The sequence below is a fragment of the Orbicella faveolata genome, unplaced genomic scaffold, assembly GCF_042242905.1.
Source record: "Orbicella faveolata isolate gen_17 unplaced genomic scaffold, um_ofav_v1 contig_34, whole genome shotgun sequence".
Taxonomy (NCBI): Eukaryota; Metazoa; Cnidaria; class Anthozoa; order Scleractinia; family Merulinidae; genus Orbicella; species Orbicella faveolata.
The window spans coordinates 15,858,379-15,881,226 of record NW_028301563.1 but is presented as its reverse complement, the minus strand read 5'-3'; the positions used below and the strand labels follow the sequence as shown (position 1 = coordinate 15,881,226).

General features: G+C 39.5%; 2 protein-coding genes across 4 annotated transcripts in view; both read left to right on the top strand.

Annotated features, from left to right (window-relative positions):
- The first annotated feature begins 1,054 nt into the window (after positions 1 to 1,054).
- On the top strand, positions 1,055 to 17,124 carry LOC149105014 (uncharacterized). 3 transcript variants are annotated; one of them, XM_089298908.1, is made up of 11 exons: positions 1,055 to 1,118; positions 3,934 to 8,570; positions 9,000 to 9,044; positions 9,649 to 9,693; positions 10,930 to 10,974; positions 12,015 to 12,059; positions 12,159 to 12,203; positions 12,554 to 12,598; positions 13,103 to 13,147; positions 13,380 to 13,424; positions 16,501 to 17,124. In XM_089298908.1, exons 2-11 carry the CDS (start codon positions 3,985 to 3,987, stop codon positions 16,523 to 16,525), a joined length of 4,971 nt encoding a protein of 1,656 aa, XP_089155034.1. In that variant the 5' UTR covers positions 1,055 to 1,118; positions 3,934 to 3,984; the 3' UTR covers positions 16,526 to 17,124. The 3 variants fall into 3 exon arrangements, with proteins under 3 accessions (XP_089155034.1, XP_089155035.1, XP_089155036.1); XM_089298909.1 differs by lacking the exon at positions 10,930 to 10,974; XM_089298910.1 differs by lacking the exons at positions 12,015 to 12,059; positions 12,159 to 12,203; positions 12,554 to 12,598.
- LOC110043805 (uncharacterized) overlaps positions 1,063 to 22,848 on the top strand; it is a 46,424-nt gene continuing 24,638 nt past the window's right edge. The window contains exon 1 of the mRNA XM_089298907.1: positions 1,063 to 1,118. The gene's annotated coding sequence lies outside the window, so the exon portion shown is untranslated. The remainder of the gene's footprint in view (positions 1,119 to 22,848) is intronic.

Below are 22,848 nucleotides of genomic sequence, written 5' to 3'. Positions count from 1 at the left end.
GCAGCCATGATACTGCACTCCATTTTGGAAAGTATAATTTTGAGATGGAAAGTAAAAATTGAAATCTACTTTCCAAAGTGGTTTAAAGTGGGTTAAAGTTTTATTGCCAAGCTCTTCTGATACAATTTGGTGCCATACATGTGTATGAAGCAAATTTGGTTAAGTCCTGTACATGTATTTTGGTGAGACCAAACAAGCCTGATGTGCTGTAAAAGTTTTTGTTACGTACAATAAGGTACAAATACAGTGTACTTAAGAGATTTACAGTACCCAAACTTGGCCAAAAATCTGACTGTGTCAGGTCAGTGTGAAATATTAGGACAATTAAGGCCTCTGGTTGGTGTAACTGGTAATACAACATACTTATGTATAACACCCTTGAGTAGATGTACTAGTAGAGTACAGCAAATGCACTTTGTCATGGCCTGTAGCAGTCCCATAGGCTATCTTGTGAGTAAGCTCTTTTAGGGTTAGATACAAGATGCCCAGTAAGGGAAGAACTTGGCAGCCTTTTGAATATTTACAGTGTTTTAAAATCTCAACATCCTTGGGGTAAAATGTATCTTGGGGGCCACTCTTGGGGACGTTTAATACCGTGCTACTCAGTGTATGCTTTGTAACACAGACTCGAAGTTTATTATGTGCCACTCCAGGGTAATCTGATTCGGTGTGAACAAACTAAAATGAAAATATTTTGAATCTTCAGCATCTCTAGTGAGTCAAACAGCATTCACAGATTTCAGAAGACTTTCAAGGTCTTAATATACTTAAGGTAAGTTTTATTAACAAGACTTTCTACATGTAGCTAGGAGTGTTTAAATTAGGAAACAAACTTGTGTTACTTACCACTGTCGATTTCTCTCTGAGTATTAGTATTAGCTTGGGGCTGTCTATATACATAGGAGTGGACACACTCTGGGGTACAGTAATGTACATACTGATCATTGTATCCACATAGTTTTATCAATGCCTTAGAGTTTATCATACTGAAATGATTTGCAACTTGAGTGGGAAAGGAACACACACTAAAATGTTAATCTGTATTATTTTCAGAACTTCCAACAAGTCAAACTGCCTTCATACAGTAGATTTAAGAATCTGAGTTTCCAATAACTCAGGTAAGTTTAAACAGCAGTTTCTTTTCAATAGTTTTCCATCATTGTAACTGATGAAGGTCACTGAAGGGACCAATAGATACAGTCCAACCTGTCCATACAGACACCTCTCCATATGGACACCTCTCCATACGGACACCTCTCTAACATGGACAGTTTCCTATGTACCAACAATATTCTCATCATTCCCTCTAAAGAAAACCTCTATAATACAGACCCTCTCTAAAATGGACAACGGACACTTAATCTTGGCCCAAAGGAGCAAATTCATATACAAATTTAACCTCTTTACTACGTACACTCCAGGGACCAAGTGTTGATAATGTGCAGTATGCACAATTTCTTGTCAGTGGTTGCACAAACATTGACACTTTATCATTCAATTTAAAGTTAATGAATTAATTTTTAGATTCAGAAATCCACAAGACGCTCTTTTTGGGCCTGATTTTAGTTACTAAGCACTCTAAACTGTCTGTGAAAACTTTTAAAAAGTGACATCATCATATTGATCTCTCCAACACGGACTCCTCTCTAATATGGACACTTCACTCTGTCCCTTCGGTGTCGGTATTAGAGAGGTTCGATTGTATCTTCAAACCTGCTGGCTTTTATCATATCGCAAGTCTTCCCGTGTTTGGGTAGGAGGTAGCAGGTTATGCAGAGGCCCTCTCTAGGGATTTGCACTATTTTATTCCGCAGGCCATTGAAGTGTGGCATTGGGAAACAAACAATTACTTTCTCCCCCACAAAGGCACCACCTGCCACAGTTGGTGACTTTGAGAGGATTTGGAGAAACTGATCAGCCTTGTTGCAAATAAGTGGACTAACCATTATCAAATTGCTTTTTGCATTTGGAAACTAACAGAAATGAAAGCTGTGATGCACATGTACATGTAATATTATCAAACCTCAATTAACTCGCCTTCCTTAATGAGGTTGAGCGCTTGCTGTCCAAACATGACATGGCAACTTTTAGTAAACTTACATGTACAAGTGCCCCAGTCTGATACTGCCTGTGTTTTTCTGATTGGTAAGAATTATAGTGAAGTCATTTTGTTCATCACAGTGTGTTTTGGGTGTACAAGTAGCCTTGGTGGCCCAAAGGATCTCATTGGTTTTACATGTAACCCCTGTCTGTCATGGGCTGTCAACCATTGAGAGTAATTCCCCGAACCCACGCAGGAACTTGAAATTTCTGGTTCCAGTTTGATCGTGCACACGTAATCAAGTTTAATGACAGTTTCTGAACATGTCTAGAGAGGGTTGCTGCAGTATCTAATGCCTCCAATTAATCCCAGAGGTCTCAATTTCTTGGTGCTGACCAAAAGGATTGCAGCCTCTGGGAACTAGATCTGCTAGATTAAATGAATTTGCCCTGCCTCTGGTTTCTGTAATTGTGTAGTTTTATGGAAGAGGCCTATCAGCTCTGATCCCAATTCTCAGGCGGTTGTTTTTGTATTACCCAGACTTTTGGACCAACCTGGCATGGTTAAGGTTACTTTCCACCTTCAAGGGCACAAAAAATCGTTTTATCTTTTATTTGACAAAATTTAAGTCATCCATTTTATCTTAAGTTTTCAAAAGAGAAATATTAAAAATCTCGAAAAGCAGCCGAGTTATTTAGAAAAAATATATTTTCAAATAAAGTTAATAAACCAGGAAAGTGTCATACAGTCAAAGCTCTCTTAACGGACACTCGTAAGCGGAGAGCTCTATTTACGGCCGCCCTGTTTGAAACCCCGTTTTAACTCCCATACAAACTCTGTATTTTTACATTCTCGTAAGCGGACATTCCCGTAAGCGGCCGCGGACACTTTCAGAGATAATGACTTCGACTTCTTCTTTGTTTGAAGCTCCCGTAAGTGGACACCCCAAAGAAAATCCTATTAACAACCTCTTGTCTGTATCAATCAACTTCACATCGCCGTTCGTCACAATGAGTTTTCAGTAATTACAGTCCCATATTTCAGTGTTTGTTTTATTGTCATCTAGGTCCGATTACATTTCGAAACATTGGGCAAGCTCCCGTAAGTGGCCATCTATCCCCTACATCTCTAGTGGCCGCTTACGAAAACCATTCTCGTAAGCGGCTAGCTCCAGTTATGGACACTTTTTTCGCGTCCCGAGGGTGTCCGCTTACAAGAGCTTCGACTATAATCGCTTAAATGGACGAAACCGCGAGGGGACATTTTTGCGGCAAACGTTTATCTTGGTGCTCGTATTTCATGTTGTTTGGTATTGTTTATATCGCGCATTTTTTCTTTTGCCTTTGGCTACTTTGCCCGTTTTAGTGTCTTTCTCTTCAATGCCACAGCGAGATAGAAAACGTGTTGTAATGCGATGCTTTTCCCGGGAAATCCTGATCAATTGTCAATGAGGTTAGGACGTCCTGTTGTTCAATTGGTTTCTGGTTTCATAAGGCGAGATAATCTCTTGGCATGGCACGAGTTGTTTTACGAACCTTTTCGAGCTAAAATCTCGTGGTCAGTGCGTTCGACTCCGGATTGAGTGGTCCGAGTTCGAGCCCTGGCCGGGGGCATTGTGTTGTGATATTGGGCAAGACACTTTACTCTCACAGTGCCTCTCTCTACCCAGGTGTTAAATGGGTACCGGAGAAATTTATGCTGGGGATAAACCTATGATGGACTAGCATCCCATCCAAGGGATAGTAGAAATACCTCAAGTCACTTCATGTTACTGAAACCGGAGATAAGTGCTGGCCTGATGAGCCGCGTGGCTCGTGTGCAGACTTAATCTACCCAATATTTTTAACAGTGATACAAAAGGTAAGATGAAATTCCTTTCTTACTTCACACAGGTAATGATGAAGAGCTTTATGTAAACTCTGTACAATGTAACTTGGATTCAGATGGCTGCTGCTGCTGCGCCTTCGCTCTTGGCCAGCTCTGGAGAGACGACAAATGGAGCCAAGCTGAACAGACTTCTTATTGATGGCGGAACGACTGTTTTAAGGAATGTTTTTGATGGTTATCATTCTCCTCCAAACCTGGCTGCTGATCTCCATGTAAATTACCCAACTCTAAATACGCTCTTAAAGAAAAAAGTCTTGCGTACAGCTCAGTGGGACCAACTGTTCCCACCTGCTGGAGTTACACCAGACTCGAAAACATTTGATATCACTTTACTATTCGTCCTTCTGACCAACATTTGTGGACTATCCCCACCCCCGTTAGGTTGGCACGTTATCCCACCCCCAAGTGATAATTCCCTTGAGGCAAACCTTGCTCGTGTTAAGTTTTTCCGCAATGAATCGTATGGTCATGTGTCCACCACTGGTGTTGATACACCAACTTTCAATGCTTTGTGGCAGGAAATTAGTGCTGTTCTTGTCGCTCTGGGTTTGGATCAGAAAGAAATTGATAGATTGGAGGCAGAACATTGTGGGGAGGAAGATTATCTTGACGTGCTACTTGACTGGGCCAATAGTGAAGAGGACATCAAGTCACAGCTGAAGGACATCCGTCAATATCAGGCCACAACACAACAGAAGATCGAGGAAGTACGCAAGACCCAACTAGATGGCGACAAAATACTCAAGGATAGCAAGTCAAAACTGGATAAGATGCACCAGACCCAGATCAACATGCAAGAAACTGTTGAGAAAGTACGCCAGACTCAACTAGAAGATGGTGAAGCACTTCAGGATAGCAAGTCAAAACTGGATGAAGTACGTCAAACCCAAACCTACATACAAGAAACTGCTGACAACGTACGCCAGACCCAGCTAGAAGACCATGAAACACTTCAGGAGAGCAAGTCAAAAGTGGATGAAGTTCTCCAAGCCCAAACCAAAACACAGTCAAAACTGCAAGAATTACATCAGACCCAGACCGAAACTTTGCAAGCAGTAAAGCAAGCTGTTGGCAGCTTGAAAGAGGGAAGAGACACAAACAGGGTAGAAGAGCAAGTCCTGCAGAATCTTGCCAAGTCAGAGTTCAAAGGTGACATCGAGTATCATGTAGGACGTTATCAAGAAGGTACTCGTGAGTGGATGTTCAACAAAGTTGAAAACTGGTTACACAACAGAAATTCTCAAAACCGCGTTATGGTAATCAGTGCAAATGCAGGCATGGGGAAGTCAGTCATTTCTGCTGTTATTTGCAAGAGAATGCAGGAAGCTGACAGACTGGCAGGAAGCCACTTCTGTCAGCATAACAATGCTCGTTACCGAAATCCTCAGTTGATGCTTCAGTCCTTGGCCTGTCACTTGTGCCATGCTTTGCCAGAATACAAAGAAGCTCTTGTGGAACAGCTGTCAAGAAATCTGGGTAAAGATCCTAACCACATGGGTGTCGAGGAGCTGTTTGCACTGCTTTTTAAGGAACCTCTTAGCACTGTAGCTGACCCAGGAAGAAACATGCTCATGGTGATTGATGGCTTGGATGAAAGTGACTTCCAAGAACGCAATGAGCTACTTGATGTCATCGCCAACCACTTTTGCAGGCTGCCATGTTGGATTCGATTCCTTTGTACGACCCGACCAGAGAGGAACATTGAAGAGGCACTGAAACATCTGAAGCCATTTCTGCTGGAATCAAATGATGACAAGAATATGGAAGACATCAAGTGGTTCTTGGAAAAGAGGATGCAACATGTTATCAAAGCAGAAAAGCAAAGCGACATCGTGGAAAAGCTTGTCGAAAAGTCTGAAGGGCTCATGCTGTACGCATACTTTCTTGTTTCGTTTGTTGAAGAGCATGTGCCAGTTCTAGACCAAGGAGATCTTGATGATAGCTTGCCACTAGCAATTTCTTCAATCTACAAGTCCTATTTTAAACGACTAGAGAACGAACTTAAGGAGCTGGGTGTCCAGGAAGAGAATTTTCTTAAGCTGCTTTCCATTGTTACTGCATGCAGGGAGCCCTTGCCAGTTGGCTTTCTTTCCAAACTACTGGTACCCGATGCTAGCTCAGGACCTGGAAAGCGGAAAGTACTTAAAGCTATTAGCAGTGTGTCGTCACTTCTTCCTATTCGTGATGGCTGTCTTCACGTCATTCACAAGTCCGTTAAAGACTGGTTGATGGATGCTTGTTCTTATGGAGAGCATGACTTCATCATGGATGAGAAAGAAGGCCACCGTATACTTGCCAGCCTCTGTGCCAAGGAACTCGATCATCTGAAGCAAAAAGGTGTACGTGACGCAGAGTTTAGCTCCACTGAGAAGTATGCTCTACATCATGGTGTACGACACATGTTACAGTTGGACGAGAATATGAGTTCATGTAACCAAGAGAAATGTGTGCAAACATACGTGATAGACTTAGAGCTTTTGTATGCGAAGCTCTGTTTAAACTATTCAATAGCAGCCGAAGATATTTTATGGCTTCTAATGCAGGAAAATTCTCAATTGCTTTCTGAAAATAGCAAACGTATGTTGAGCACCTTAATTTACCTGTTAAGAAAGTACTACAGCACATTTACAGGTCATCCTAGTGTATTCTTCCAAACCGTGCTGAATGAGGGAGGATCAGTTCTATCTTCTATGGCATCAAACATGTTGCAGACCAAATATCCTGATTTACCCTATATGGAATTCATGCACAATCAGATTCAGCAGGGAGCAGTTCAAGCGAGATTTCAACATTCATCTTGTGTGGCTTGTTTTGATGTTTCACCACAGTCAGACTACTTGGTGTGTGAATGTGAAAATGGAACAATTCAGCTGTGGTCACTCCTTACAGGCAAACTAGTTTGGGAACGTCCTGTGATGATCAATAAAACTTTCTACTTTGAGGCATTTAGAAAAGTGCCATCATCACCTGTCCTTTCACACTATCGCTCAGTTGTTTTTCATCCTACCATGGAGATTGTTTTACCTGGAGTTCTCAGCTGTGCCTATAGTATGGATGGTGACCTAATACCACTTTTTCCTGAAAGCAAATGCAGTTTCACAGTGTGCTCAGTCTCGGGAGACAAGACATCTATCCTAACTGATTGCCCTGATGATGCGAGGTGCATCATTTTGTGGAGTGTGATAAATGGCACAGAAATTAGTCGCACTACCAGATGTAAAGATGTCTTGTCTTTTGCATGGTCTCAGGATGCAGGTCTCCTAGCAATTTCCCATTCAACCGGTTTAATTTCTCTGGTTGATGTTGGAACTGGTTTTAGAACACTAGCAGAAATGACTACCTCAGAAGTATGTGGAATGATAAAATTTGCACCAGACCATCGATTCATTTATTGTAAGCACACACCAGTGCCGAAACGCTTGTGTCATAACGACCATTTCCTTTTTTGTCTAAATGTAAATAATGAAAATGACCGTACCTTTTCACTAGATGTTTTTTATGACAGAGTTTCTTATGTACCCTGGAAATTCGAATCACATAGTAAGTGTGGTTTTTTGTTAGGGGATCCTATTTTATGTGTATTTGATGGCTTCACCCAGAAGGCAGAGGGAGTTGCATTTTTACTAACTGAACAAAGTGTATTAATTTCATATAGAAATAATAGAAAAATGATAGAAATGTTGAATGTTAATGAATTAACGAGCGGGCAAAAGCTGCATCACACACCCACAAGTCTTGGAAATATTACAAGTGTAAACAAGGTTGCATTTTCTCTAAATGGCGAGTCTATTTATGTTGTCAGTGGTACAGCAGTAGAAACAGTTAGTGCACTGGACATTTCTAGTGGGAAGCTCAAAGCTGAGAAAAGCTTTAGGACAATAACTAATATTGTGCCTGTAAGAGAAGGTGTTCTGTTCTCAACAACAAACCATACTCTCGAACTGTGGAACTCTCAGCTCTCTGTGTGTGTCTGCACATGGCCCAACTTACCAAAAAGCGTGTATGTGACCCCGTTATCAGAAGACCTAGTGGCATATGTAGATTGCACATACAGGAGCAGTAAACTTTGGAAGCAAGTGACTTTCCTGGATACGAATGATGGAGAAATAGTATCAACAATGCGCCTTTCTCTTGATGAAGAGTTTGTGGCAAGTAACAGGAAATGCCAGTTGATAACCGTGAAGAACTTGCGCTCGCTTCGTTTGCTTGATGGCCAAGCTATACTGTGGTGTAGAGATTCTCCTTATCATGGTCGTTTTTCCTGTGAAGGGTTGTTTTCTCCTGCAGAACAGTATTTAATTTTATTTCCGTTGAGGGATAAAGGTGCACATGTCCTTGACACAGTTTCAGGGAGAACACTACACGTTTTATGTAGAGACAAGGTGATCAAAGACTGTAAATTTCTCAGTGACGATGAATGTGTTGTCTGTTCTAAGGAGTCCACAAGGCATCATTTTCTTCGACTATTAAATGTCAAGTCTGGTGACCAGCTAAGTGTAATTGATATGGAAAGCAAAGTGATTTGTTTAAACACTAATCCTCGTAAGCAGCTCATCGCCATTGGTCTGGAGCAATCCAAAGACAATTTGAAACTCATCCAGGTGAAGTTGCCAGGGAGTAAAGAAAGCAGAAAGAGTCAAAGGTAAGACCCTGATAAAAGCCAAGTACTGTAAGTTTTAAATTAAAAGAAGTTAATGATTGCAAAACTATTTAGTCCTCTATACTGCTTAGAGAGCTTCAGTACATGTATGTGATATCCTTGTGTGGACTTAAACTGATTTTTAGATGATTATCACAAATATAATTGTAACTTTATTCCCTCCAAATATAAACACAAACATTTTAGACATTTATGGTATGTCTTGCACGTTTCTAATTCATTTCATTGATCATCATTAAACATCGTGGTTTGGTTACTCAATATATAGATTTCCTGATAACCATTTGAACAGAGCCTCTGGTAAACTGATAAGCATTCAACACAAATTGGAATGAAAGACAGTTTTCAGAGCATCTAGTACTAGTTGGGTGCTACATGGACAGCTATTAAGCACATTTTATTTTTTTCCAGGATGACCAATGCACCAGAAATTCCAGCGAGAACAGGAATTAAGAGGTTAGACATTATTAGCAACATCTTCATGTACATGTAATGTACCTCAAGTTGTAATACCTGAAATCTTCCTTTAAATTACCCACCCTCAGGCATCCATTTAAAGGGAGGATTTCACGGTTTGGCGCACGTCTCTAAATCTCAATACTTTTGTTCACTTCTTATCAATGTTATCGCTTTAAAAACCCCACCTAGATATAGTTCAGTAATCACATGCTGTAGCTAGTCATCGTAGAATGACGGATGACTAAACTTCTCAGAAAATTTCAGCCGATTTTACTGACCCTGTCGACCATTGAATTTAGTTTTGACCCATACAATTTATATTCTAGGGTTGATGACTTTGCGGCTATTTGCATGTAAAATTAGGTTACTAACTTGCTTACGATTGGTTCATAAACAATGAGAAACTGGGCCTGTGCCAAAAAGCGTGCACAGGGGAATAATAAAATACAAACATGCCCCGAACTGTGAAAGCCTCCCTTTAACCAATCTACCAACCCCTGGTCCAAAATCACAACAAAGATGACCTTGCAGTACTTATACATATAAAATGTAATAACTTTGAGGACTTTCGGAGGCCATGGTAAACGTGTTATTTTTTCAGGATGACCAGTGCACCAGAGATTCCAGCGAGAACAGGAATCAAGAGGTTAGACATTATTAGTAACATCTACATGTACATGTAATGTACCTGAAATTGTAAAATTATTTTATTTGTGTACAGTTTTGGCTCAATTCTCCCTCGGCTTGCCTTATCCAGTCAGTTGCGTTCGTTCAGGATTTACATCCGAGTACTTTGTTTTTTACGACCTGGTCCAGGTGGGGAGGTACTCCTAGAAAAATCCGGCGAGGGTGTGTGACCCGCTTCCCAAAAGCTTTACCCCATTTAAGACCAAAATCTGTGATTTTCCTTACCCTATTTATGACCTGACCAAAAATTTGATACCCTATTTATTACCTGACCCTTAAAAGGGATGCTGTCGCGATTTATTTGCTTAAAACTGTTGTAAATTCACGAAATGGTCCCTAAATTTATGTAATAAGAACTTACATGTACTTAGCTCTAACTAAATGATTAAAAGCAATTTGAAAGTCCACACTTCAGCAACATTTTTGCAAAATTTCAACGATTTTTGAGCCAAACTCGAACCTTTGAAGACCTGATATCCTGACGCTTTTTCAAAAATCCATATCACAATCCGTTTCCACCCTCGCCATCATTAGCCATCCTCACTTCGTAATGGGTTTTAATCATTTGTCGAGTACTACACTACAAAATAAAACCATTACTGTCCAGCTTCCAAAGAGCGATATATGTTTTTGAGATTTCCAAAATCATGCTAAAAATGGTGATAGTGTCCCTTTAAATTAATAGGGGAACCCTGTTTCAGACCTGCCTTATGATAAGTTACCTAGTTCAGACCGATGTTAAAGGCATTGTGAAGGGCTTGTAGTGATGGTCTTATCGATGATGATGAAAAAGTAAAAAGAGCATACCCAATTCAATACTAGAGTAAAAAACCATACACTATTTGAGAACAAAAAGGCCAAAATCGATACCCTATTTATGACCAAAACGGCTAAAAAAAAAACATACGCTTTGGGGCCGTACATACCTAAACAGCCCACATAAAGGAGGGGTCCCGGGGGAACCTAGTTTACCCCTGGCTTGAGTCCGGGACAAGCATTAAAGTGGGTGTGTAAAGTTGTATTTAGTACTGTTAAGAGATTGTTTAGTACTACAAGTAGAAGAAGGAGTTCAGTTGTAGAAAAAAAGATTGTACTCAGAAAAACTCAGTTCAAGTCTCGGAGTCCGATATCACCCGTTGTTGTCAAGCGAGAAGCACTGTCAAATCTGCAGCTAAACTTTATTCTTCTTCTCCAGGATGACTAACACACCAGAGATTCCAAAGAGAACAGGAATCAAGAGGTTAGAAATTTTAGAAACGTTTGTGATACACCCTCTACCTAAATTGTAAAATTTTCATACTTGAATCAAATTTTGTCTCAGTTCTCCAATATGCCAATTTCGATATATTAAATTATTAACTTGGCTCCGAGGCTCAGGGGAATAAAAGCAAACGAAATTAATTAATCATCCCTGATCCTCGATGCAATTTGTTTTTTGTTATTCTCCTAAACCTCGGAGCCAAGTTAGAATTTTATTTATTGAAATTGGTCTAATGATGATTGTCTCAGTTCTTGTAAAATTATCTAACTGCATTCTAATTGGCTGCTTAAATTCAAAACATAACACGCACCTGGCTGGATTTCTTGGTCTGTTGGATACGTCTTGAAAGAAAGTTGTATTTGGTGTCACCACTGAATACTGTGAGTCCAACTTCCAAGATTTCTTGCCATATATTACTGTAATGATTTCTTGTGATTTGATTTTAAAAAGTTATTGGATGAGATTTTTTTGATATCCAGAATAATCAAGGTCGAGGTAGGGGTTATCAGCCGAAGCCGAAGGCTGACGCTGATAACCTTTACTGAGACCTTGATTATTCTGGGTATCACAAAAACCGAATCTAATAATTGTTATATTATACATTGAACGGAAAAAAAAAAAAAAAAATGGAAGTCATGGTTTTGCTTCTTCACTGACGGCAAGCAACACAAAGCAAGAACTTGACATGATTACCCTTAGAAATTATGCACCGCGGTCATACACGACATGATTACCCGTGATCTTGACATGATTATTGTATAATCTGCAGCTAGATGACGTCACAGGCGCTGATTTCGAAAATTCACGGTACACTTTTGGCCAATCAGACAAGTGATAGTGAGTTCAATGTATAACAACAATTGTTATCGGATTTTAACACTTTGGGTTCCTGTTTGATGAAATCTGACCCAAGAAACTGCTGAGTGATATGCACTAGATGGACTCTAGGCCTTTGCAAAAGATATGGGTAGCTTCATATACAACAATCTTAAAACATCTGTTTTCTTTTCTGTTCCCAGGATAGCCAACACATCAGAGGTCAGACAGAGTGGAGACAGCAATAGGTTAGCAAAATAGACCATGCTTAGAAGTTTTTGAAAAACTATATAGGCTGAAAAACTACGTGAACAGTAACTTATTTATTTCTGTATATATGTTTTTAGGATGGCCGACACACTGGGATCAAAAGAGAACACAGGAAATGAGAGGTTAGTTATAAGAGAAGTTAAGAATATAAGTTTTAAGAATGGCGCCTCTGGCAAACGGTGAACGTTAAATTTTGTCGTTTGTCTTTGACCATTTCTATACTGAGGTGAGAATATTTTTTATGCCGTAAATAGCAGATTTTTTTTTTTTTTATATTTTGTGTTGATGGATTTAAGGATTATGGAAAGAAACAAAATAGCTAGGAAGCCATTCTGTTTCAATCTATGGTTGACTGTTTATCAGTATACTGTGAATAAATAAGCAATAGGTTGAAATCACATCGCTAAACTGTTCTCCAAAATTGAATTAATATTACTCCACCAGTAATCATAACATTGTACTTTTTTTTCAGCATGACCAACACACTAGAAAGTGAAGAGAGAACAGGAATCAAGAGGTTAGACTATGTTGGCAATGCTTGGCATACTATAATTGTTCAATTATAAATATATCAAATTTTGGCCCAGTTCTCCATAACAAAGAGTAGAAAAGAACAATAATGATAGTCACAGTCCTTGCCCATTTTTTAACTGCATTCTGATTGGCTGCTTAAATTTAGAGCAAAACACATCTTGACTGGGTCTCTTTGTCTGTTAGATATTTTTTGAACAAAAGTTGCATTTAGTGTCACCATTGAATACTGCGAGTCCAGTGTCCAAGATTTCTTGCCATGTATTGCTATGTATTGCCATGAATGCCTTGTATTGCTGCCCTGATTTCTTGTGATTTGATTCTAATTGTTACCGGATTTTAACACTTTGGCTTCCTGGTTGATGAAATCTGACCCAGGAAATTGCTTAGCAATATGCACTAGATGGACTGTAGGTCATCAGATTACAAAAGGTATAGGTAGATTCATAAACAACAATCTTAAAACGTCTGTTTTCTTTTCTGTTCCCAGGATAGCCAACACATCAGAGGTCAAAGAAAGCAGAGGCAGCAATAGGTTAGCAAATAGGCGATGAAATATTATGAAGGTGGAAAACAATGTCTATTATATATTTCACAATTTACCGACAAGAGTTCAAGCTGTGTGAGAATCTGAGATAAGAACTGCAAGAATTGGATCAAAATAAACGTCAAGTCACCAATTTTAGATGAATTTTTTTTCGGGTTAAAATACTGCATTAATCGTAACTATCAACTTAAAATGAACATTTTATTTTACATGTTTTTAGGATGGCCACTTCACTAGAGACAAAAGGGAACAGAGAGAATAAGAGGTTAGATATAAAAGAGGTTAGATATAAAAGAGGTTAAGAATATAAAGTTTTAGAATGGAGTGTATGGCAAATGGTAAACATTAAACTTTTGGCGTCTGTCTTCGGCCGTTTTTCCACTAAAGTGAGAACATTTTTTCACGTTATAAGTAGGATTTTTGTGTGCGTGTTTGCTGGATGGATTTAAGGATTGATGGAGAAGAGAACAATAGTAGATAAAATAAGTCTTTAGTCCAATACCCACTAGTCACTTTTTTAGAGTAATCAACTTGAAAAAGGACTCAACTTGAAAACATTGAATTACTTTGAGTATTAGGTGCAAAAGATAGTTATCTTTTTACTATTGCTGCACCTTCTTAGAGTTTACTACGTTTCACTTATCCGGCTGTAATTGAACAAGTGATTTCTTTTTTTTCTTTAGATGTAACCTTTCAGAGAAATAAAATTTGGCATAATACCAGGACAGAACAGTTTTCCCACCCAGGGGATGCTGTGTGGTTTATTCAAATTTCAGAGATACTGTCGCTTGTAAGGGACAGACCATAAGAAAAGTGATGGCGGCGGGGCGGGGGGGGGGGGGGGGAGGTGGAGGGGTGGAGGGGTCACTTTTTCAACTTGCAGGAATTTTTTTCACGTCCACTGCCTGTGCAGGATTTTTTTTTCGGGGTCAGGTACCCTGCACGAATTTATCATTGTTATTATTATTATTATTATTATTATTATTATTATTATTATTATTATTATTATTATTATTATTATTGTTATTGTTATACCATTTATACGAATAATCCGCGGCTTACACAAACCGGGGATTAAATAAGACGCGAACTTGCCGTATAAACGGTGCATTTTAGCCAGTTCACGTCTTACACAAGCCGCGGATAACATAAGCCGCGGCTTGTGTAAGACGAGGGTTTTGAGCTCGGCTTAAATAAGCCGCGGCTTATGTAAGACGCGAAGCCACTCGTATAAATGGTATCGCGGCTTGTTTGCGGCTTACGTAAGACGCGAACTCACACTGCGTAAGCGCAAGTGTAGCCACGAGAGTTAAATTTTCCGTTTTTTGGTCGCCGTTTTCTTTTTTCTTTTGTCTTTGTTGTTAACTAATTAATCTCGTTTTTCCTTCTATTTTTTGCCGATTTTCGGTTTATTTAAGTTTAAGTTCGTATTCATTAATTTTTTTATTTGTTATTTTGGTTTTAAGTGAATCGTTAGAATTAAAGACAAATTCAAAACGTACAGGAGTGTTATCTACAGCAAGTTTTTCCCGCGCTCGCTCGAGCGCTCGCGCAATTCCGCGATTGCTAAGGACAACCAACACAAAAGCGAGGCATTAGTCACACATAAGCCGTGAACCATTCATACGAGCACTTCGCGTCTTAAATTAGCCGCGCTCGTATAAATGGTTCAGTTCGCGTCTTACGTAAGCCGCGGCTTGTTATTCTGCATAAATGGCCCTAATATCGTCGTCTTTGCGGCTGCCGCCGCTGCTTGTGTGATCGTCCGGGTGAGGGTAGTTCTGAAAAGAACTGTTGTTGGTGACTGATGTTTCGACAACATGAGCGGAAGTCATCTCCAGAGTCAAGTCAAGAGTGTTTGTCAGTCGATGATGTTACAAGTCTGGTCCGTTGAACGTGATTGGTCAGTGTAGCCATGATGGTATTGGCCGAAAGACTCGCGTAATGTTTGTCATCAGCCATCGGTCGGTTTCGATCCGTCTATTGTTAAACAAATTGGTCGGTTTTAGGTCCGTCTATTGTTAATCAAATTGAGTCGGTCTGTTAGAAGTCCATTTGTCGGTTTCGTTTTCGTCGTGGATAAGTCGTTTGTAAGGCGCCGGTAGTTATTGTACTAAGTTAGTGTACCAGCTTTCCAGAGTCAGGTATTGAAAATAGTGTGAATGTTAAGCATTGAGCAGGGTCCAGTCAATGTTGTGGTTTATCAGTTGTTGATGTACAGCAGTGTGATTGTTGGCATCACCATTTTTCGTAGCTCGTTTGTGTTCAGTCAGTCTCGCGTTAAGGTTTCTCCAGTCTCGCCAATGTAGGAAGCCTGGCAGTCGGAGCATTTGATCTTGTAAACTGCTCCCTGTCTGTTGTTGGGTTCGTCCCTGTCTTTAACGTTGGTCAGTAGGTGTCGTAACGTGGTTGTAGGTTTGTGGGCTACACGGATGTTGTAGGGCTGCAGGATCCGTGAGATGGTCTCAGAAGTGCCCTGAAAGGTGTTCATTTGACTCTGAAGATGTCTTCCGCTCAGGTTTTCGAAACGTCAGTCACCAACAACGGGTCTTTTCAGAACTACCCTCACCTGGGCGATCACACTATACGAACTAATGATTGTCTTTGTTTACGACGTTTGTCCAACGTTGATCTTAGCGGCCATCTCACGGGAAGTGTTACGGTTCACCGTACCGGTGTGCATATCTGTGTCCACAGTCGTCATTTATACATTTTAGTTGTGAAATTATTCCTATACACGGTCGAGCCTTTCAAAACACGGTTTGTGCTTGCTTAATTGCAAACGAATCAAGCAGGATGGCCGTTTATAGCACAAGGTTATTTTTTATCACTTTTAAGCCATAGTTATCTTTAAGGGTTTTTCTGCGAGGATGTTTGGCTAGCAGTGTCCATGATGAGGTTTCTACACACAAAATGCATCAGCCTTGGAAGGGAAAAATGTCCGTTTTCCTAATTGTAGAGAACACCAGGTGAATGAGGGTTACACCAGGACCAAAAAATATAAATAAAACTTCAGTGTAAAGTGGCTGCCAAGGTGCCCTTTAGGCGATTACAGCTTGTAAGCCCGCCTGTGCAATTCACTCTGCCGGAATTTTGTTTTCTTCAGTTCTTCTCCCTCCCTTGCATGATTTTTTTTTTCAAACCCCCGCCATCAATTTTCTAATGGTCCGTCCTTAAGGCGGTCCTAAAAGACAGCAGAGTAGGAACCCGCTCGTACTTTTGGATGAATACTCCGCGAAATCTGATCCCTCTCTTAATATATATACTTTTACCTAACTTTATTTCGCAACGATATTTACTTTGCTATGTTTCATGTCTGTGTCTGCTTTTTTTTTTTTCAGTCGTTGTCGGTGTCTGCTTGTGTAGAACAGGGGCCGCATGACGCTGCTTTCCAAAGCCATTAAAAGAGGACTTCAATCAAGCAACCCCTTCACTACATTAGCCTGTAGGAAGAGGCTTGATTCACCCACGAAGAGAAAGCTAGAAACTTGTACAGATACTCGTAATTTGTTTGTTTGTTTTTTTTAGCAAGCATAGTGTTGTATATTGCCAAGATTTCTGCGAAGAGCAGTGCTTCGTGTAACTAAGAACGAAGAACAAACCTATCAAATGTGAAAGGAAAAACTAGAACAATGCTATTTTTTCAGTACGTGAACAAGACGGTATTTTATTGCTTAAAACGCAGTCATCAATTCAGTGAACCACTGACCAGGAAGCTGAAACGAATTTATTTTACATATTTAAACATTAAATGAACCATTCCGTTTAAGGAGTTGTAAAGATATTTAGTTTAGAGAGCTGACACGTCCTCATTATCTATAAAAACACCAATGAAATGCCAGGAGAGCTTTCGCGCAAAAAGATAGCATCTTCACACGTGAAAATAACATGTTATCTTCACAAGTGAAAACGTCACCGTTGCTATGGTTTCGTAATAAATCGCGCCTTTCGTAGAGGAAGTTGAACGGTTTGGTATTTCTGGAGTTTATATATAAATAGAGCATTACATAGCCGCTTAGAGATACGAAGTTTCTCTTCTCGTGTTGAAGAATATTTCAATCGTTCAGTTTGCCGCGGGTCCTAATTAAGACTGAAATTGTTGTCTAAACCAGGGATCATCCACTCCCAACAATCTAATGAGGAGAATTAAGACAATATGGACACCATGTGTGTTCCGAGCAGGACGCCCTGTCCTTCATCTCCTTCTGAAGGGTTGCAAACTTTGATGTTTGACTTTTGACAGAAAGAGACCGGAGTTACAAAGAACGTCATTCCGTTTCTTTTGTGATGTGCATTTCCAGTGCTAAGGTTAGAGAACACCGCTCTAATATTTAACTCAGTGATGTACTGTTTTAATGGCAATACTTGTGACGCCATTGCTTTCCTTATTTGCATAATACAAAAGCCTAAATATCTCTAGAGGAAAACGCCATTCTCTATTTTGAAAGACCTTTCAAATAAGCGGTAATTATTATTTTTTACTCCATAGGCTTTTAAATCAAGCCACCCCCAAAACTACTTGTCAAGTTTTTCTGCCCTTAAAAACGTCTCCGAATCGAAAATTTAAATCCCCCAAAAATCATTCGATCATTACCGTCAGCTGAAATCCGAAGTACGTTGCGCCGTCACGCAACGTATCGCCGCACAACTTGCGATCGTTCCCAGGGTCCTCTCTCTTCCTTGTGGAATCAAGTCACACGCCAAGTAGAAACCACGTGACAAAGGAACAAAGAAATAATATTGCTGGCCCTGACAGAGTGTGGGAAATCCCACACGAAAACTTACATGACATGTACTACGAAACCACTCAATGATCAAATTTGTTCAAGTTGTACATGCAAGTCAAATATGAAACAGTTCTGGTGAAATTGTCACAGCATACAATCGCCTGCTAACAAATGAGCGCGCAAAGCTGAATAAAAACAACCCAGCCTAAAAATGTCAATAAAATGCTAGATACATTCCCATGATTCTATTGATCCACAATCCAGAGAGTCCAGTCCAGAAGTTCGTTTTCGATCAGTTACACACGTGGTGATTGAGAGTCTGTCTAAGGCTTCTTCGCGGTTTCCTCTCATTTCTGCTTTCGTTGCGACACTTGGACCCTCTATTTGTGGTGCAGATCAAGGTTGTTTCGGTGGCTCAAATAGTCAAAACATCGGGAAAAGGGAAGGTTTACTCTACGTGGTTAGTTCAGAAGACTTTATTTATGTCCTTTCTGTCAGCATAAATACTTTTCTTTCGTGTTTGGCGACTCACTCACTGATTTGTTGTAACTGCCGTATGATCACTTCCGCTTTGCCAATTATTACATGGACTGAACACAACATGAATTTGTTGTCAACAGAACATGAATTTGTAACGTAAGTTCATCTTTTACAAAACGTTTGGCACTTCCCTAACGGGATTGCTGTCATTTCTACCGATTTCTAGCTCTGAAATCCAAAACCTGAGTGAAGAAGCAAGTGATCAGATATTTCTTTACATTCTATATTGTCTTTGAACTTTAAAACTGAGCTGAAATTTCACGGGAAGTGTTACAAGCTTAAATCTGGTAAGTAATTGGGAGGCAGACCTAAGGCAGCTTGTTCTCTATTATTTCAATACATGTTGAAGATTTGTTTCGGGTATAACTTTTTTGACTGAGAGTTTAATATTACACAGGTGTATCAACACAGGTACTTAAATGCAGTAAAGCTGTGAATATCAATCACGGATGTGAGCTATCTTGCCTATTTTAATTATTTTAATTGTAGGTAAGCAGTAATTCTCTATGCAAAATTAAGCTTGAAAGAGATCTATCTTCTCCCCACCCCACCCCAGCCTCCATAGAATTCCATCACTTAATGATACAAGAATTTGGAATTATAATTATATTTTATTATCACAGCTCAAAGGATAAGTTTGTCATTTACCAAACCAGTGGATAGTGTTTTTCCTGCATTCTGATTGGCTACTCAAACTCGGGATAGTATGTGTCTTGACCACCTCTCAGGAGGGTCCCCTATCCCTTTTATGTGAAGCGTGATTGAGCTATTTCATTTCTTGTGAATTTTGTGATTTCGAGTTTTTTTCATGATTCGTGATTAAAGATAAAATCTTTTCATGTTCACCTGAACATTTTTTTTTTATTTAAACGTGACTTGTGAATGAAGAGTTCAATTAAATGTGATTCGTGAACCACTTTGTTTTGCGTGATGAATTTTTGGCCATTTCACAGTTTTGAAAAGGTGCATATAATTGTTTTAAGGTTTTGACATGACATGGTCTTCGTATGGATCAATAAGAGTCATCAAATAGACCACTAATGGTTTTTGAACAAATAAGATATGACATTATGTCATGTTTTGTCACGTATCAACCCTGGAAATCAAATCTTGGCATTAAAAGATGTTTTATCAACCAGTAACCTAACATGCATGTGTAATATGTGAATATGAGGCTTGGTTTGATCTAGCTATTTAGGCAAATTTGTAGCTTATTCCAGTGAGTAATGCCTTGGCATGAAGCAACCATCGAAGGGTTATAACCCCCAGCATTGAAGTCGTTACCATTATTTTATTACACCTGGGTGAATTGAAGATAGTAGAGTACATTGTATTGTCTAAAAACACAATGCATTGCCCCAGCCAGGGCTCAAACCTAGACTGCTTGGTCCAGAGTCTAGACGGCACATCAACCATCAGCCCAGTGTGCCTCATGAACCTCTGTAAATCGTAGATACAATTCCCCCCCAGGTGTACCAAGTGTGCTGTCTCATAAGCACATGTATTCGGAATTCTGCTGGGGAATGCAGAAATGCACTTGAAGGAACATAAGCATATATGAACACGACCTCATCTTCTGTAAAAGACGAGCTGTTAATTAAGACCAGTAAATGGTGGCATTTAATAGTGTAAGAGACGTCAAAACGTGACTCCATCGGATTGTTATATGACTAAAAGTTTAACTCGCATTTAACCATGGCGGTGTGGAATTAACTTAAAGACAGTTAACTATCAAATGAATGTCTCTGCAAGATGAGAAGGGGTCTGACAGACCTGTTTGTGATTTAGATGAACACTAGATCGAAGAGCTGAACTCAGAGGATAAACAGCTTTTAATTTTAAACATGTTAGAAGAAGTGAATTCAAAACATTAATTTGTGAATTTGGTTTTTATTTTTATGTGACATGTGATTGTCTTCAATTGCGCATGAACGTGAAGGAATTTTGGATATTATTTGTGAGATGTAAAGACCAAATATTTTTACGTGACTGATCATGAGTTTTACAAAGGGGTATGGGAGACCCTCTCTCAGCTCACAAGAGTCATAACAAAATGCTTTCTTGGTTTCCTACAGGAACACTGAAGAAGAAGTTTTAGCAGCTGTGCCTACAATTTCAATTTACAACCAGAGCTGTGTCATTCAAGTTTTGAGTCAACTGTAGCCTTGATCGTCACACCCACAACAAACTTTTTACCTTTTAGGTGAATCAACTATAGTCCAGTTCACCCATAACATCAAGGGCCCATCAAACATACTTAGGTGTAGCAGGTTACGGCCCTTCAAGAAATCCTTTTAGGTGTTGGTGAAATTTAAACGATTAAATTAATAAAATTTATTGAGGACTTCTCATTTATTAGAGGGGCCGGGGAGGACTGGTGCAAATGGGGGAAGGGTTATTAGAGTTTATGCAACCAAAAAGGAGAGGGACGCAAATTATTTAAGCAGGGCTTAGGGGAGGGACATGACTTGTTTTGTTAATTAAAGCATTGCTGTATTTAAAATAAATAGTCACTTTGGGATTAGCATCCTAAGACTATGCAGAATTTCGGTAATTTTTTGAAAGATAGTATTAATACATGTAGCATATTTTATGAAAAGGAACTGATAGCTAAAGGTCAAAGCGAATTTTGTTTGTTGCTAATTTAATTTGTCATATTCAATTTCAGTGAAAAGTTACAGAACATTTTCGAAATAGGATTTAGAGAAATATGGAGTGATTGTACAGAAATCGCTCTTTATTATCCAACTGCAGCAAATACTGTCTAAATAACAGCAATATTGTACAGTTGTTTGTACAGTAGAAAACCTGTTTGCTGGACAGGTCGGCGCGCGCACGCAAAACTGTCTCACTCTCCCTCTTTCACTGATAAATTTATTGACTACAGCAGTTGGATAATAATCTCTTATTAGATGTTTTGGTGTGTAGTATCGGTTTTTATTATATAGACACGAGTGTTTTACTGGAAAATACACCACTCGTAAAATTCATACAAAACCACATCCGGGACTCAAGTGGCGTATTTTGCATATCCTCACTGGTGAAGATATCGATGATTTCACTGATATCAAGTTTGTCTCTTAAATTGTACTTAAGTTCGTTGGTGTATCATCGAAATATCTTCGGGGTCTTCCTCGAAAGTTTCGGCATTCTTCGGTAATCTTCGGGAATTTTTGGAAATGTTCGGCAACGTTCGTGTGACCTTCAGACAAGTTTTGGTGAATCTTCGGGAATCTTCGGAAAGTGGTCGGAAATCTTTGGAAAATCGTCAAAAAACGCCGTCATCAGTATGGCTATATAATAAAAAGAACATTACACATTAGCTCGAAGATATGAATTTTATGTTCACGTGGCAAGAACAATATCTCACGAGTGAGCGCATATTGTTCTTGCCACTCGAACATAAAATTCATATCTTCTTGCTACCGTGTAATATCCTCTATATATTTTTACTCGTTGTTTGCATTTTGACTCGCCGTACGGGCTCGTTAAAATACAACACGACTTGTAAAAATATACAGCCATACTACACACCAAAACATCTAATAAGATATACGTATCATATGTTGTACAGTATCTCTCAGTTACACGCGCGAGCGGCGAAGAGCAAAGCGATTGGACGATAAGGAGTCTGGTGAAGAGGCGCCAAGAAAGTGAGCTTGCTTTTATCTCTGTAATTGTTTCATTTCTACCTCGCCTGAGCGAAGTGAAATACCATTGGTTGAAAAGCAGGAAAGGCGAAAAAACCGTCAATCTACTGTCAAATTGTATATAACGACCCTGTATATAGCGGTCACCCTGTGTATAACGATCACTGAACAACTTCCCAAAAATCGTCCCTCATATTTACTGTTAAGTTGACCTGCATATAGCGGTCTCCTGTATATAACTGACGCGATCACCTTATAGACTTCCTTACTCCACAATTTCATTATCTTTTACCTGTATATAACGGTCATGAAATTGGGTTACGATTAACGAATAATGACAAACTTTATTCATCAGCTCGTTAAGTAGCAGCCACCCAGGCAGGAGTCTCACAAAAATTCAAATGTTAGTACTAAACACAACTTGCTAATACATGTCATCGCCTACTTCCAACACAAGCTTGCGGCAGATAACATTAAAGTTCCGTCGCTTTCAAACAATATTTACTGTATCTGTAATAACACAACCGTACCACATCGTTTTCACTTTCATCGTAGTTCCCTGATTATAACACTGCACTGTACTAGTCTGTTTAAAATTGTTGGGTGACCGTTATATACAGGTTTGACTGTATTATGTTCCATGAGGAGCGATTAGATCCCCATGGAGTCGGTTTAATTTTTACCAAACGTTCCCACAATAAAAAATAAGTCGTCCATATTTGGAGTGGAAGAGGTAAGTGCGCGTATTGCTGATGTTTTAACAAAGTTCCAG